Source organism: Diabrotica virgifera, chromosome 9 (assembly GCF_917563875.1).
Source record: "Diabrotica virgifera virgifera chromosome 9, PGI_DIABVI_V3a".
Taxonomy (NCBI): domain Eukaryota; kingdom Metazoa; phylum Arthropoda; class Insecta; order Coleoptera; family Chrysomelidae; genus Diabrotica; species Diabrotica virgifera.
In genome coordinates this window covers 200192179-200211342 of record NC_065451.1, presented here as the reverse complement: position 1 = coordinate 200211342, position 19164 = coordinate 200192179, and the positions used below count along the sequence as shown (strand labels likewise).

The window sequence follows — 19164 nt, the reverse complement described above, 5'->3', positions numbered from 1 at the left end:
TTGGTTAAAGAATATAACAAAATAATGGACAGTCGCCAGCTTCTAGTCCACAACGACATCCCCGATATTCTTGGAAACCGTCTCCGATCCAGGTTACTCCCTCTACAATCTGCTCAAGCGCTGCAGCAATCCAACTTTGACTTAAATACCCGATGGAGAGAAGATTGGGAAAGTAGGACAGATCCGCATTACCATAGTCTACCGGACATCATAGGGAAACCTGGCGAATTTGAACGTCCCCGTAAGATTTGGGCAGCCCTTAATCGAATTCGAACAAACTGTGGAAGATGCGCCGACTCCCTCCACAGATGGGGTAAACTCCCCTCGCCTTCTTGTGACTGCGGCGCTGCAAGACAGACGATCAGTCACATTGTTCAGGACTGCCCACGCAGAGCATACACAGGCGACCCTATAGACTTTGTAATGGCAACCGAAGGGTCAATCGAATATATAAAAAAATTGGACATCTGTTTGTGATGCATTGTATAATGCATAAATCTAAATATATTCTGTGATATACTTAAGCCATACGCTAAATAAAAAATAAATAGATTTTTCCAAAAATTTTGACAGTGTATTTTGCAGTTTTTCGATCTGATGTTCATTTTGAGAAATATCGCGGGGTTTTAACGAACTTCCCTGTGTTAAGAGCCAATATAATAATATGGTAGAGGTACATCTGCAGGGTACCAGGTTTCTCCCCATATGATAATCTGACGCGCTCGAGTAACTGCAAAAATCCCCACTTGGGCTCCCCTACCACTCGGGATGATACAAATCGGTAATTTTAGAGCTTTCGTGTACTTACTACTGTTAGTTTTTTACTGTTAGTTAGTTTTAATATAAAATTTATTTCTGTGAGAACGGTTTTTTCAGGTTTTTTTTAAATCGCTTTAAGCAATTCTAAAACTAATCAAAACAATTCAATTATTCATTCCCCATTTTTGTCTCTGCAGTATCCTCTTCTCTAATTAAAAACTCGTCTAAAACTTTCTACGAGTGGTAAATAAAAAGGAGACAAACAAAAGGAACTAGGGTAATTCTAAAAGTGTAAATTAAATGCAAAATTTAGTGTAAAAGTTTCTCATCAAAGCAACTTTAAACTGCAAAATAAACTAAAGAAGTTGTAAGTTTCGAACAGTTCGAAACAAACAAAACTTTCAGTACGTTGCAATTCACAACTCTAATATTTTCGTGATAGTTATCGAATTGAGCGAACTTAGAGATCAAAGTTTATTGCTGTTTACTGGTTGAGGCGAAGCGTTAATAATCTGTTTAATAGCAGGTTAATAAACAGTTTGAATTCCCAATTACATTATCATATTTATTCTCAAATATTAAAGCAGTTTTTTTTTACAGAGAGTATAATATTTTGGTGCTGTACGTGTTAATACTCATCCGCTCTGAGCAAAATTTTTTGGAACATACGAAAATATACATTATTTAAAAAAAATTGCGGATTATCCACTCGTTTAAATAAAAAACGACTTTGAAAATTGAATTTTTTACACTTTTTTAGACCGCCATATTGATAATTACATGTGACGTTGCTGGATGTTGCCAAATCTATAAAAATGTTTAGTATTACAAGTAACGAATATAAACGCATTTTTAACAACATTTTAAGTGAAAAAAATGGTCACGACAGGTACACTTCAAAATACTGTTAGGCGAAGCCACGAAGCACTAAAAAGCCCAAAATCTAGGAATTTTGTGCAGTAAGATGAATCGTCATGCAGCTTTTTGCATTCGATCAAGGAGAGTGTCAGGAAATTTTGTGAACTAAATTGACCTCTGGGAGATAAAAATTTCAATAAGAAAAATACATTCAAAATGCATCTCGAAGGAATGTAAAATGAAAAAATTATTACTCAGGAAATATTGACAAAAATGAGTACAATTTTTATACTCGTGGGTTTTGGAGGTCGTTGAACACGAATTTCATCTTGGCGATGGACTCAAAGGAATCTTGTGCCCAGGGTGGAACTCGTCGTCTGGAGTTTTTATCTTATAATCATTCAAAATCAGTCGATATCCATTACCCGGAGGTTTTTGGGGTCGCTGAGAACTAACTTCATGCCGGCGATGCTCTCCGAGGTACCTGGTTTACAGGGTGGAATTCATCGAATGGAGTTTTAGGTTATAATCATTCAAAATCAGTCAATAACTATTATTCAGGGGTTTTGGAGGCCGCTGAGCACGAATTTCATGTCGGTAATGATCTCGGAGGTATCTGGTCCCTGTGGTTAAACTCATCGCCTTGAGTTTTATGTTATAATCATTCAAAATCAGTCAATAACCATTATTCGGGGGGTTTTGGGGGTCGCTGAGCACGAATTTCATGTCGATGACGATCTTCACGTTACCTGGTGCCCAGGGTGAAACTCGTCGCCTGGAATTTTATGTTGTAATCATTCATTCAAAATCAGTCAATAACCATTACTCAGGGGGATTTGGTGGTCGCCGAGCACGAATTTCATGACGGCGATGGTCTTCAAATTACCTTGTGCTCAGGGTGGTACTCGTCATCTGAAGTTATAAGTTATAATCATTTATGAAGCGAAACTATTGTACCGACCTCCAGTGGTCAATAGCAGAACGTTGAAGCAAAATTCTTTTTAACGCGGAGAAAATAACAATTTTAACTACAGTGTCCAGAGATACAAGCGCCCAAAGGTACAACACTCTCCCTTACCTCCATCTTTAAACGAACATTGCTAATACTCTATCTTTGCCCTACTAAGTTTTAGACCTTTTTCCTCAAGAGCTTGTCTCCACTGTTCCAGTTTTTGTTCTAAGTCGTCTTCACTATTTCCTACCAACACTACATTATCAGCATACATTAAGCACCAGGGAATGTTACCTTGTAGTTTCTCTGTTATCTGATCTAAAACTAATGAGAGTAAATAAGGACTAAGCACCGAGCAAAGATGTACACAACTGGTATACTGTCTGGTCCAACTGCTTTATTTTTTTTTAGTTTAACAATATAAACAAATTTTTCTTCCTGATATTTCTGTGCTCTGGGCGTAAAGTGAGTTAAGTCCAAAAATGCTCGAAATTAGCCAATGCACTATCTGTATGTTAGAATTTGATACCTATAGTCCGTCCGCTATAACTTTTCCCATCGGTACGATTCATTTTCAATCAAATTAAGTCAAAACAGAAAGTGAAGCGTGTGCCGATGTGTGTAGTATATAGTATACAGTATACAAAATGTATATACACATCGACGTTCGTTTCAATTTATGTTTTGACTTAATTTGATTGAAAATGAATCGTACCGCATGGGAAAAGTTATAGCGGACGGACTATACATGTGTATATAATTTACAAAGTCCAATTAAATCCCTAAACTGAGATAGTCATTTTACACAAATGAAAAACAATCAATCCTAACTGTGTGAAGCGTTTTAAATCCTGAATGTAGACATATCTCTCTTTACACTAAACATTATTTAAGAAATAAGAAGACTCAGTGTGTTAAGTCCCACAATTTTGCGACTTAACATACTGTACACTAATAAGTTATTAAGTTGACTCTGTATACCGCGCGCCTTTAAAGCTGATTTGTCTATTTTACTAAAGTATTTGGAGAAAGTCGGAGATACCTATAAACTATTATTCAAAAGAAAAGATCATCTTCTTCGGGCATAATTCAACCGGATGAAAAAGAAAATTTTAGAGTAACGTTTATAACTAAAGAAGAAAGGAATAAAGCAAATAAATTTTTAATTAGAATCCCAGATTATAAAAGCCCGTACTCAAGACGAGATTGTGGGAAAGAATTTGTTTCTCCACATTCGACGATAGTGATACTATAATATGAAGAATACAAGCGTACCCTATCTGAAACCAGTTCAAAACCGGTAACCTATACTAAGTTTTGTGAGGAGTTCAACAACTTAAATTTAAAAATTAAAAATCCTAAAGTAGATGCATGTTCAAAATGTGATAGGCTAGGCATGCAATTTAAAATATGTTCTGAGAATGAAAACTAGGAGTTTCTAAAACCAAAAAATGACCACCATGATAACGCGGAGTGTGCGTATGAGTCTAAAGAGACAAAGAAAATACAAAAGTTAACGTTCAACCAAAACTGTGACATTTGACATGCAGCAATGCCTTCCCACTCCACTCGTGCATAGTTCTGTAGCCTTCTACAAACGCCAACTTTGGACTTTTAATCTAACAGTCTACGACTGCAGTGATGGCACAACTTACTGCTACCTTTGGCATGAAGGCGTAGCTGGGAGAGATGCTAATGGAGTTGGCTCATGTGTATACAAATTTATTTCTAAAGCTTTAAAGCCTCTTGCGAAAAGTTTGACCATGTACTCAAATACATGTGGTGGTCAAAACAAGAATACTCATGTAGCAGTTATGTGTATGGTAGCCCTGCAAAATTCTCCTAACTTGGAAGAGATCAATCATAAATTTTTTGGTACTGGATCTTCCACCATCCTAATGATTGGGCCGAAGTTATACAAAGCACTGGTAAGAAACGCCCTTTCGTGATGGAGATGAATCGAGATAGCTTCTTTGACCTTGCTAAGCTGCTAAAAACGGACATTGATGTTTTTGGAAACAATTTTAGCTGGAGAGATGCACAGTGGCTGAATTTTGTCAAAAACGAGCCTAAAATAATTTACTATAAGAATTACTTAGACCTTAATTAACCGTTTCAATGCATTAGTTTCAAAAGAAGAGGCAAAGAAACCATTAGCAAAGTGGACCTAGTTTACGTTACCCAGGATAAAATCCTATATCTAAGAAGAAAAAAAAAATTACCTCCTCAACCTGCTGTATATAATACATTTCACCAGTATTTCACCAATTATATAAAGACTTAATAACATCAAATGGAGCAGAGGATACTTACACTGATGATATTCCTGTTAAAGAAAATGAAAAGATAGTGCAACTAGTTGACAAAAAAAGAAAGTAAATGTGAAAACCACGAAAAAAATGACAGTTGCCAAGAAAATAAATCAACGAAACAAACTGTCAGGAAGAAGGGAAAAAATGTAAATACTAATAATAAAACTTAAAAAAATATTGATTTGTTTTCCATATCAGTTTTTGTATATTTTTTGTATTATTTTACTTATCTACTTTGTATTAGTATTACTTACTTGGTTTATGATGAATAAACACAAGTTTTGGTCTTGCTAAATATTCTTGCATTATTATTTATTAAAACCTGCTACTTTGGTCTTAAGAATCCCCATTATTATTATTAAATATTATTTTTTATGCTTTTTGTAATAGTTTGTGTTATGCGTTAAGCGTGTTAAGTTTATGATATTTGTGCAAATTGTGTTAGTCCATGTAGGAAAAAGTTTATTATTTTTTTTATAATACGTATATGGTTTGCTTATATTACTTATTGACTATGTTATTGAGAGAAATAAATATTTAATTGATCAAAAGTGTTTAAAAGAATTTTGAGGGATACGTTCTTGTAAAAACTCCAAAAGTATAACTCGAACATATTATTGCAAACTTTAAACGCGTTTATCTCAAAACAGTGTTTTAGGACTTAACTCTCTTTACGCACGGAGCACAGATTTGTTATTTTGTTTAGGTACTCCATTTTAGAGGCGTCTAGATGTCCCTTCGAATCACACTCCAATCGCTAGTATAGCACTATCATCGGCAAATTTGGCTAGATTAATATTTTACCAATAAAGATATCAAAAGTATATAATCGAAACAGGATTAATCCCAGAAAACTAAAGCTAGTAGCCTAAAAAAATGACTTTGCTTCATATTTGACAACTTATCAGCTTCCTTATTTTCATTGATCCTCTTAACGTTTTTTTTTAATTATAGGTCAAAGTATGGAAAAATGGAACACTTTATGGATCAATAAATATCTGCGAACCAGTTAAGGACATGGTTATTTTTAAGAACCTCTTAATTACTGCAAACATGGGTATTGTTGTAACTGATCTTAAACTGGAAGGTAAGTAGACTTATGCCATTTGGCACAGGATAGGTAAAAAATCAGATAAGCATCAAAACAATAATCACAAAAGAAAACATCCAATATAATAATGTTACTGTGAAATTCTGAAATCCAGTGAATGTAGAGATACATCAGTGACTGTCTGCATTCACCAAGTCACCGGTGAAGGTCGGCACTAGTGATGTAACAAATATTCGTATTCGCATTCGCATTCGCGAATATTCGCATATTTTTGCATATTCGCGCTCGCATTCACATTGGCGAAGTTTGTGCGAATGTTTTGCGAATGTTAATATGGGAAAGGAAAATAATTTGAAGGTAATATTAGATTAATAAAATTAAAATCTATTCACTTCTCATCTTTGTTTTTATAAAGAAAAGGGAACTTAACCTCGTATAATCACGTTATCAGGCTTCACGTTATTTTATTATTTGATATTACAGTGGAAGTCCGGCTAACCCGGACCGATTTTCATCAGACAAACATTTTAACAATAAAAATGTACTATCCGTTGCAACATAATTCGGATGAAATTCCCCAGATTATTTTGTGCTTGATATGGGCCCAGTCTCTTAATCTGGGGAATTCCATCCGAGTTATCTTGCAAGGGATAGTATGTAATATAATATTTGAGAGATAATGTGTATTTGTGTAATTTGAACTATGTATACGATAGTAAAAATGACTCATGACACACGGCGGCGGCGGCGGCGGCAGAGCGACGGTCATTGTCTTGGATTTATCGGAAACACCATGCACCTGTTATTCCTTTATTTATTTCAAACTGTTCTTATATACCGATCAAATAAAATTACAATACATGTAAATTAAAATGCAATTCCGTACAGGTTGGAATAATTTTTTTATTACAGTCTAGGTCCAAACAAAAGATATCTTCAAGAAAGTATATGATTCATATGAGGGGATCATTGTTTAAATAATTAAAAATTGGTAATTTTTGCACAAAATTTACTTTTTTAACTGCTGCGGCAATTATTTTATTTATTAAGGATTTTACAATTTTTTCCTGCAAAGACGAAAAAACATTCTTATGAGACTTACTAAATTAATTTTGACCCTAAATTTATTTAAATAATTGTAAATCAAAATTGAAAAACATATTTCCAAAAAAATATTATTTGCAATATAAATACGCAATATAAAATATTTTATTTTGCAGAAAAAGTTGCGCTATGATATAATTATAAATTGACAAAAAATTGGTTAATAAATTATGAGTAGTTTATGATATATTTAATTTGTTTTTAAAAAATTACCATTCCTTCAATTGCAAAAACGCGGTTGTTGCCGATAGGGTATACATGTTTTTAAAATCTCGGTTGTTTTTATTTTATGTATATTTTCGACAAGTGTATTGACAAATCAAAATTTCAATTAAACACCCCTCCAAAATAGCGTTTGAAAATTGGTGTAATTTGTTTAAAATTTAGTTTTTTAATAACATCGCCGGGATTAAAAATTTTGAAATTATTTTTCAATATTTGTATCCTTGGTAATTTTTGACATATTCACAAAAACATAAAAATGTTCTAGAAGCATTTTCGGCCAAGATAGCTTTTCCTAGTTTAAAAATTCATAATTTGTTTATTTATCAATATTGACATTTAAAAGTACGTGAGTACATCTATTATCCTTACTACTTAACAATCTCATTTATACACATAATAAAAATTGTAGAATATTTTGAAAAATGATGATTTTCGTAGCACTTTAAATGAAAACTTTTTGTCTGAAAATTGGCGGAGGAGTAGTTTCCAATATCTCCCTTTAATAATGGGCCAATTTCAATGTTTTCAACATTTTTTCTGTTTTCTGTCAGCAGTAGAATGTATTTTGAGTTAAATAAATTACATACATTCTTTTTGTGTCAATTATTTTAATTCAAAATAATTTTTCTTGGACACCCTGTATCAATAATTATGACAATGTTAATATTACTAAATAGAGAATTGAATAACTTTTCAAATGAGCTAGCACACGATCCCTATTGCCTATTTAAAAATAAGGGGTGGGGGATGTGGAAGGGAGGGGGTTGACATATGATAGATGTATGTACCGAAAATTGTGTCCCCCCTAGATCAAAAATCGACCTATTTCGTCATTTCCTTAAAATCTAATAAATACTGCCAAGTATCAAGGTGGATTGTTTTCTTTGCATCACACTGTATATATTTTAATATTCTACACAGAAAAAAGTCAACAAATTTTTAATGCCAATTCAGTATTTTTTTTTATAAAAAAATCTTTTGTCTCAATTTTGATTTATCACATCTAGAGAAAAAAAAATTGAAAAAAATTGTTTATAACAAATTGACGAATATTTTTATTGTTAAAAGTGTCATTTACTGTGAAAGTTACTATTTTTATAAGCTACCATAAACTAAAAAAAAACATTGAAATTGGTCCATTATTAACGAAGGTATTGCAAAATACTAATGCACCACTCTTCATGTAAAAAGTTTTCAGTTAAGGTCGCTACGAAAAACATTATTTTTAAAAATATTCTAAAACTTTAACTCTATGTATAAATGACATTGTTAAGTAGTAGGGATAGATGTACTCACGCACTTAAATGTTAATATTGATAAATAAACAAATTATGAATTTTTAAACTTGCAAAAGCTTGGCAAAAAATGGATATAGAAATTTTTTTTCTTTTGTAAAAGTGTCAAAAACTACCAGGAACACGAATATCGAAAAATATTTTCAAATTTTTTAATCCCAATGATGTTATTAAAAAAACAAGTTCTATACAAATTACACCAATTTTCAAACGCCATTTTGAAGGGGTTTTTAATTAAAATTTTAATTTGTCAGTACATTTGTCGAAAATATATATAAAAGCAAAAAAAATGAGACCTTTAAAACTTGTATACTCTAACGGCAACAACCGCGTTTTTGCAATTGAATAAATGGTAATTTTTTATAATCAAATTAAATATCTCATAAACTACTCAATATTTATTAACCAATTTTTTTGACAATTTATAGTTATATCTTAGCGCAAATCTTTTTGTAAAACAAAATATTTTATAGTGCTTATTTATATTGCAAATAATATTTTTTTTGAAATTTGTTTTTTAATGTTGATTTACAATTATTTAAATAAATTAAGGGTCAAATTTAATTTAGTAAGTCTCATGTAAAAGACTGTGTTTTCATCTGTGCAGCAAAAAATTGTAAAATCCTTAATAAATACAAGAATTGCCACAGCAGTTAAAAAAGTAAATTTTGTGCAAAAATTACCAATTTTTAATTATTTAAACAGTGATCCCCTCATATGAATCATATACTTTCTTGAAAATATCTTTTGTTTTGACCTAAACTTTAATACAAAATTTATTCCAACCTGTACGTAATTACATTTTGATTTTATTTTATTTTATTAGGCTATTAGCATTGTTTAAATAAGACTAAAAGACTATTTAAAAATTTTTTTTTAAACAATGGTCTTAGTTTTCACTGTTCATAACATCGTTTCGATTGTGACTGTATTGTGTGTAGTACAGTCTTGTATTGTTTGCTTCCGTTTGCTTAGGTTTGTGTTTGCGTGTTTTTAATAATTTAGATGTGTAGGTAATGTGCATATTATATATTTCATGTTATTTCAATTATAACGGAATTGATCTGTAAGTATACCGTATTTTATCAATTTTTACCATATTCTCCGGATAACCCGGATTTTCGATAACCCGGATCGGCCGCGGTCCCGATTAATCCGAGTTATTGATGTTCCACTGTATATAATAAAGCTTAAGATTCAGATTGATATACACTAAATATCAATTAACTTTATAAATTTAGAAAACATCGATAGGACAATCAGATAGTTCAGCTCGGTACGATATTGGTTATTTCCTTGAGTTGCAAATTTAACGAAAATCAATAAACTAACTTTTGCGTCCAAAAACGAAAATATGCCTCATGCGGAGTTATAGAACTTACAACGGGGAACGATTATTGGTCTTGTGGAGCAAGTAATGTTCTCAGAGGGACATACCTGCGTAACACAGGGCGTTCTCTCCAAAACCTATGCTAGGTAACAAGAACTAGGAAAGCTCAAAAACAAAGCAAGGGAAAGTCGCCAAAAAGTAATAACGGCTCGCCATGATCGTTTAATTGTCCATTCAGCTGGAAGACACCCAACCATTTCTTTTGAAAAGCAGCTTTTGGAAGCTACAGGTGTAACTCTTTTAGTTGAAACGATTAGAAGAAGAGTTCATTCCACGAAGTATACAGCAGGAGACAGTTATGGGTTACCGAGTTATCAAGGCAGCACAAGATAGATTGCCTAAATTGGTGTCTTCAACACCAAAACTGGAATATTGGGAATTGATGACAAAATGTGCTATTTTCAGAAAAATTCGGGATTTGTGTGAAATCAGATGACCCACGAAATCGTGTACTTAGAGGTCTATGAAGACAAGCAAGAACGAAAACTGTCAGATCTGTTCAATATAATAGGAGAAGTGTAATGTTCTGGAGAGTAATTGTGATCTGTAAAAAAACTCCTTTAAGTTTCATCCAATTAACTTTAACTGCTCACAGGTATGTTGATAACCTGTAGTTAGGCTCTGGAGAGGTGTAACAGGAGAAAATTTAATTTTCATGCATGATAATGGACCTCCACATACCACTAGAGTGACTAGAAACATCATTGAAGCAGAAGGTATCCCTTGTTTGAAGTGGCCTGCTTGCTCACCCGAGCTTAACCCTATAGAGTATTTGTGGGATATGCTTAAAAGAAAAATTAGAGCTCGCCGGAATAATCCATAAAACACCACACGGTTAGTACAAGCTGCTTTTGAAGAATGGAGCAACCTACCACAACAAAATGTTAATAATTTGATTAGGAGCGTGCCCACGCAAACAGAAGCTTGCATAAGGACTAGAGGTGATAACACTGACTACCAATAAAAAACAAAAAAAAATAAATAAAAAAAATTAAACATTATTCGTTTTACATTGAAATTTTTATGCTATTGACTTTTACAATTTAGTTTTTAAATACTTTATTGTTTTATTTAATTGTTATGTTTTTGTTATTAAATTGCCTTAAGGTGATACAGTAGCGATCAACAGGTAGCCAAAACGCGTTCCAAGAATGCGGCTGTAATTTTGAATATTTTTTCGAGATATTTGGCACACGTATTCGTAATATAATAAAGAATGGCGGTAATATGTGGAAATTACTCTGTAATTAAATACAATATTAAAAAAACGAGCCTGTACCGCCATTAAGAAGAACAAAAAAATACACTTTCTTCAAATAAACTTTTTTATACGATACCTAGATTTTGTGTCATTTTGGAACTACTAATGAAATAAAAAATTTTAGTAGTTCCAAAATGACACAAAATCTAGACATCGGATAAAGAAGTTTATTTGAAGAAAGTGTGTTTTTTTGTTCTTCTTAATGGCGGCACAGGCTCGTTTTTTTAATATTTTATTTAATTGCAGAGTAATTTCCACATACAGGGTGGTTCATCTTATACGCCTCGGTCTCTGTACGGAAAACCACTTGATATTTAAAAAAAAATTTCTTCACAGAAATGTACACGGCCTTTAATACTACAATCTAATAATTATGTGAATTATACAGGGTGCTCCAAAAAAGAGTGGTATATCAAAGTTATATTTTTTATTATGGAATGCCCTATATCTGATGATATTATTTAATTGACCTTAAAGAATAAGCTACACTTTCATAAGGGTTCCCTATACCTAAATACAGGGTGTTTTGATTTATTTCGATTTTTATAAAAATGTAAGGTTTTAGAAAAAAATAAATATCTACGAATCTAAGAAGCAGTAACAAATTATTTCTTGGATCTTAATAACAGACTATTTAGCATACTTAAACATATGCTTATTGCAACAAAATTTCTTACAAGGTGGTCAAAATATGAGATTGTTCTATTAAAAAATTTAAGCTGTAATAACTTACTTATTTTAAATAGAACACCCTATATCTTACTAGTCTATCGCGTAGAAAATGTACTTAGCTTTCAATTTGTATTAGGGTTTCCTATACCTATCTTCTTACAGGGTCGTCAAAATATTAGATTGTTCTATTAACAAATTCAAGCTGTAATAACTTACTTATTTTAAATGGAACACCCTATATCTTACCAGTCTATCGCGTAGAAAATTTACTTAGCTTTCAATTCTAATTAGGGTTTCCTATACCTATCTCCCTTCATTTTTTAAATATTTAAAGATTTCCTAATTGGTAAGCTTTAAAAATTAGAATTAAGTACCTATGTCGTGGTTATGTACAACACATCACCAACACCGGCAATATACTTAGGCAAGATACTGTCATTAATAAAATTTTCATTGTTTTCATGTAATCACACAGAGTGTTCTTATTTTAAATGACATACTCGATATTCTATTCTTTATAATGGAAGATATTTAAAATCTCTTCAATTCCATGAAAATATTCTCAATACACATGTTATTCTGTAAATATAAATTCCCGTGTTATTCTGTAAATACCCATTTTTACATATTTTTGTACAATAAGCTCGTTTTCGTCAAAGAAGCCATTGCATTTAATTGTTTGTAATTGCGATTCAAAGATTCAAACAAAAAGTGGTGTCCTTAAATTTATTACTAAATAACCGTTGGCATAAGATATGGAAAATACTTATACGGAATGAAATATAATTTAAATATCTTCCAGAATACGGCATCTAATATAGGGTATGCAGTTTAATATAAACATATTATTCAATGTCACCTGTAGGCCAAAATCAACTAAAATAATACAACACTCTGTGTGATTACATGAAAACAATGAAAATTTTATTAATGACATTATCTTGCCTAAGTATATTGCCGGTGTTGGTGATGTGTTGTACATAACCACGACATAGGTACTTAATTCTAATTTTTAAAGCTTACAAATTAGGAAATCTTTAAATATTTAAAAAATGAAGGGAGATAGGTATAGGAAACCCTAATTAGAATTGAAAGCTAAGTAAATTTTCTACTCGACAGACTAGTAAGATACAGGGTGTTCCATTTAAAATAAGTAAGTTATTACAGCTTGAATTTGTTAATAGAACAATCTAATATTTTGACCACCCTGTAAAAAGATAGGTATAGGAAACCCTAATAAGAATTAAAAGCTAAGTAAATTTTCTACGCGACAGACTAGTAAGATACAGGGTGTTCCATTTAAAATAAGTAAGTTATTACAGATTGAATTTGTTAATAGAACAATCTAATATTTTGACCACCCTGTAAAAAGATAGGTATAGGAAACCCTAATACAAATTGAAAGCTAAGTAAAGTTTCTACGCGATAGACTAGTAAGATACAGGGTGTTCCATTTAAAATAAGTAAGTTATTACAGCTTGAATTTGTTAATAGAACAATCTAATATTTTGACCACCCTGTAAAAAGATAGTAAAGGAAACCCTAATACAAATTGAAAGCTAAGTAAAGTTTCTACGCGATAGACTAGTAAGATACATGGTGTTCCATTTAAAATAAGTAAGTTATTACAGCTTGAATTTGTTAATAGAATAATCTCATATTTTGACCACCCTGTAAGAAATTTTGCTGCAATAAGCATCTGTTTAAGTATGCTAAATAGTCTATTATTAATATCCAAGAAAGAATTTGTTGCTGCTTCTTAGATTCGTAGATATTTATTTTTCTCTAAAACCTTACATTGTTATAAAAATCGAAATAAATCAAAACACCCTGTATTTAGGTATAGGAAACCCTTATGAAAGTATAGCTTATTTTGTAAGGTCAATTCAATAATGTCATTAGATATAGGGCATTCCAAAAGAAAAAATATAACTTTGATATACCACTCTTTTTTGGAACACCCTGTATAATTCACATTATTTTTAGGTTGTAGTATTAAAGGCCCTGTATATTTATGTGAAGAATTTTTTTTTTAATATCAAGTGGTTTTCCGTACAGAGACCGAGGCGAATAAGATGAACCACCCTGTATTTTTCAAATTGGGCTCTATACCGCCATTCTTTATTATATTACCAATACGTGTGCCAAATATCTCGAAAAAATATTCAAAATTACAGCCGCAATCTTGGAACGCGTTTTCGCTACCTGTTGATCGCTACTGTTTCCTCTTAAAATAAATATTGTTTGGCTTCGTGTGGTCGTTTTTTTAAATTCACACGAAATAATAAGAAATATCAGATGATTCCATATAAGTTTGTTTGTGTGTATATATTTATATCAAAATTAATGGTTTGACATTAAATCAAGAATATTTCAAAAACTTTTTATATTGAAATTTAATTGTGGTGGAACACCCGCTGGAGCAAAACAATGTCCGTACCGAATAATTAAGTTTAAATTTAAATACACAAAACACAACAACGAACACTGCTCTGCTATATTACGTTAAATCAAATTAAGAACCAATAATACAATTAGTTAGCAAGAAATTAATTAAACAGACAATCATGACAAACGCAGACAATGTACACGAGAGAAGCCCTTGTTGCTTGTTCATTACTAATTAAATATTAATTTATGTTAGTACTCCAATCAACTGCCATTTTCTCGTGAAATTTTGATAATCAAAGTCAATTTCCTTGATTATTTCATTCATAGGAGATTCTGACCAATAGAAAGCTACAGAAATCTAAATTAGACTGATTATTTTTTAATGATTTTAACTTCCAATCGTATAGTAAGATATTTGATCACGTGTTTAATTCTGTCCAATCAGATTAAAATTATACTGAGGATTATCTACTGTAGAAAATTACCGATAGAATTTTTTTAAGTAGATCGTTTCTGTTTAATGGCAACCAGTTTCCTAGTTTTGACAACTGTCACATTTAAGAAAATATCCATAATATACGTATTAAAAAATAATCTGACGAATATCACACGACAGTAAGAATAAATAAGAAAATAATGCTTCATTTTTACTCAAATTTGTTGTCATTTTTGTCATTTTTGTTGCCAGACAACAAATTTTCGATAAACTCTCGCATTATTTTCAATTTATTCTCACTCTCTTGTGATGTTATACCCGATTATTTTTTGATGATTTTAACTTCCCGTCATATAGTAAGATATTTGATCATGTGCTTAATTCTTTCCAATCAGATTAAAATTATACTGAGAATTATCTACTGTAGAAAATTACCGATAGAATTTTTTTAAGTAGATTGTTTCTGTTTAATGGCAACCAGCTTCCTAGTTTTGAAAACTGTCACATTTAAGAAAATATCCATAATATACGTATTAAAAATAATCTTACGAATATCACACGACAGTTAGAATAAATAAGAAAATAATGCTTCATTTTTACTCAAATTTGTTGTCATTGGGCAATAGCCACTCGAGCCCTGTGGGCTCTCGTGTCTATTGCCAGAGAACAAATTTTCGAAAAACTGTCGCATTATTTTCAATTTATTCTCACTCCCTTGTGATATTATACCCGATAATTTTTGATAATTTCCCGTCGTCAAGTATATTACGTCAGATGCCCTTCGTTGCTATGAAAAAATACATTCAGTGACATTAATGACAATTAATGTTTTAAAAATTATAAAAGTGATGACTTTCAACCTTAAAATATTTATAACAACTGTGTGTTTAATTGTACTAATTTGTACTTACATAAATAAATTACAGTAAAATTTTGGTTTTGAACAGTTTTATTCATGAAATAATCGCAACAAATTGCACTCGATCTCTAAAATTAATATAGAATTTTAGAGCTCTTGTGCAATTACTACTGAAAATTTGGATTTAGGTAGTAATTATAACCTTTGTCAAAATCTACCCTATGTCGAAGTGCGCTTTTACCCTAGGCGTGAAAACCACCCCATCTAGGGGATAAAAAGTTTTTAATCAGAATAACTATGGAAATCGATAGAGTGACCAATTCTGAATAAATTTTGTTCCATAACATTTTTTTGCAAAATTGACACTTTACAAGTTATTTGCGATTGAAACTATTATTTCGAATCGAATATAAACAAAACCTGCCTTGAACCCTTTTTAAAATTATTTTTATTCAATAAATAACTAAGACAAAATATAAACCATAGCGATATGCAATGAATGTATCAATAAATGTGATATTAAGGAATTATCATATATTTCCCTAATATACAAGAATCATACAATTCCTACAAAAAAAATAGGTATCTTGTCTATAATAAAATTACAAGATTATTTTTATTTAATAAACAACTCACACAAAACATAAATCAAAACAATATACAACTAGTTTAATAGTTTTTAGATTATTATATCAACAGCATTCTAAGCCAAGAAGTTTTTAGTAACACAATCCTAATTGCAGATTGTGACCCGCAGTTATTAATAATATAATTTTCATATTAAATTTCATTAATGTGCATCAAGAAATCCCTACTTTGTTAACACTCAAACTAGATGATCTATAAATGTTTAAGGTGATATTGTTAGAGGATATGTGATTGGTCCACATTATTTGACGGTTGAGGTTTTAAATAGAATAAAAGAAGCTTTTAATAATATTGACTTACAAAAATGTTAGAAATGTGGCTAGGTCATTTGAATATCGGTTACAAAATTGCATAGACGTTGAAAGTGGTCATTTTCCACATTTACTTTAGACTTATATCCTTAACATCACATTAATTGGTACATTCATTAAATTTTGTTATGGTTTATTATTTTTTTGTTAGTTATTTATTGAATGAAAATATTTGTTATATTATTACATAATACCTATTTGTTAAATTATTTATATTTATAAGAATTGAATGTGAATGTATTCCCGGCAAAAGAAGAAAACTAAAAATATCTCAGAAACTAATAAGTTTAGGTATATGAGATGCTATATAAAAATGAAAAAGTATCATAAATACAATATTTCAAAAAAAAAATAAAATATAGGGTGATCTATTAAAAAAAATGAGAAAATCGTAATTTTGTTTTGTAGTTTAAAAGTGCTTATAAAAATGAATGTTCTACTAAAAAATTCTTGGCTTAGAATGCTGTTGATATACTAATCTAAAAACTGTTACATCAGTTGTATAGTGTTTTGATTTATATTTCATGTAAGTTATTTATTGAATAAAAATAATCTTGTTATATTATTATATACAATATAAAGGTTTTTTTTGTAGGAATTTTACGATTCTTGTATATTAGGGAAATATGATAATTTCTTAATATCACATTTATTAGTATATTCACTGCATATTGCTATGGTTTATATTTTGTGCTAGTTATTTATCTAATAAAAATAATTTATTTTGTTTAATTATCACTCAATACTAACTTATTTCTACTAGGAAAATTGAATGTATTCCCGAAATTTGAAGAAAACTAAAAATATCTCGGAAAGTAATCAGTTTAGATATAGGGAATGCTATATAAAAATGAAAGAGTATATCAAATACAATAATGTTTAAAAATAAAATATAGGGTGATCCATTTAAAAAAATAGAGAAAATCGTAATTTGGTTTTGTAGTTTACCCTGTATACAAATATTCGTCAATGATGTGAATTTTACTTAATTTAAAAACTACAGTATATTGTTCATCTTATTACATAAAACAAATTATTGTCTACGAATTACTTCTTTATATACATGGTGTTAATCTCATAGTGATTTCGAAATTAAAATGGTCATAACTTGTTAAATACTCTGTATAGTAATGCAAAACCATATATTATATGAACAAAAATTATGAGGGGAATATAAATATGAAAAAATATATAGGGTGTTCCATTTAAAAAATTATATATTTGATATACCACGCAGTTACTGATCACCCTGTAGAAATGGACATATTTCCAAGCGTGGAGAATATCATTGCTTACATTTTTTTTAAATAACTTTTCTCAATATTTTATACCATAATGGAGTTATCGACCGATCCCGCACTAAAAACTCACCCTGTATATTTTTTACTGCCGGATCTCTAACCTTAAAGTAAATATTTACATTTTGTTATTCTTAATATTTTTGGATAATATGAATATTAATTATTTTTCTTATTTCTGGACAATCCACTCTAAGAAAATGTTATTGGATCTTTCAGTTGTTTTTCTATATTGAGAAAATTAGTTCCTGCAGCTTTATTTTCTTAAATAAACTTTTATTAATAGATCTATTAATTATAGACAAGAAACAACAAAAGTATCTTAAGGAAACTTTATAAAATGGCAAATCTATAATAGTTAAGATATCGGAAAAAAGCAATCAGAGAATAGAAAAACTATCTTTTGTAGTAATGTTTTAAAAACTAATAAACTGCAAGTAATGAGAAATAGATACATAGTAGGCCAAAGAAACAAGTCCACCTCGATATTTGGCAATATTTATTAGATATTACGTAAATGACGACACAGGTCGATTTTTGATCTAAAGGGGATACATTTTTACGGTACGTACATTTGTCATTTGTCAAACCTCTCCTTCCACTTACCCGCCCTTATTTTTAAATAGGGAATAGGGGTCGTGTGCTAGCTCATTTAAAAGGTTATTCAATTCTCTATTCAGTAATATAAACAATAACATAATTATTTATATAGGGTGTCCAAGAAAAAAATATTTTAATTAAATTATTTGACACAAAAAGAGGAATGTATGTAATTTATTTAATTCAAAATACATTCTACTGCTGTCACAAAACAAAAAAAAAATGTTTTTTGATAAATAAACATTGCTTTTCGCTTAATTTCAATGTTCAAGCTGCCACCCATCTGCCTCTTGGTAGGTTGAATATTGAATTTAAGCGAAAAACAATATTTATTTGTCAAATAAACATTTTTGTCTGTTTTCTGTCAGTAGTAGAATGTATTTTGAGTTAAATAAACTGCATACATTCTTATTTTTGTGTCAATTAATTTAATTCAAAATAATTTTTATTGGAGACCCTGTATAAATAATTATGTCAATGTTAATATTGCTGAATAGAGAATTGAATAACCTTTTAAATGAGTTAGCACATGAACCTATCCCCTATTTAAAAATAAGGGGTGAGGGAAATGGAAGGGAGGAGGTTGACAAATGACAGATATATGTACCGTAAAAATGTGACCCCCTCAGATCAAAAATCGACCTGTTCCGTTATTTCCTTAAAATCCAATAAATACTGCCAAATATCGAGGTGGACCGTTTTCTTTGGACCACTCTGTATATCTAGCAATGTAAATTGGTAT

At 30.6% G+C, this 19164-nt stretch overlaps 1 protein-coding gene across 1 annotated transcript in view; it reads left to right on the top strand.

The window, feature by feature from the left end:
- The window catches only part of LOC114332901 (uncharacterized), a 75224-nt gene that overhangs the window by 32221 nt on the left and 23839 nt on the right, over positions 1 to 19164 (top strand). Inside the window, exon 4 of the mRNA XM_028282686.2 lies at positions 5836 to 5968. Coding sequence (XP_028138487.1) covers positions 5836 to 5968 — 133 coding nt within the window. The remainder of the gene's footprint in view (positions 1 to 5835; positions 5969 to 19164) is intronic.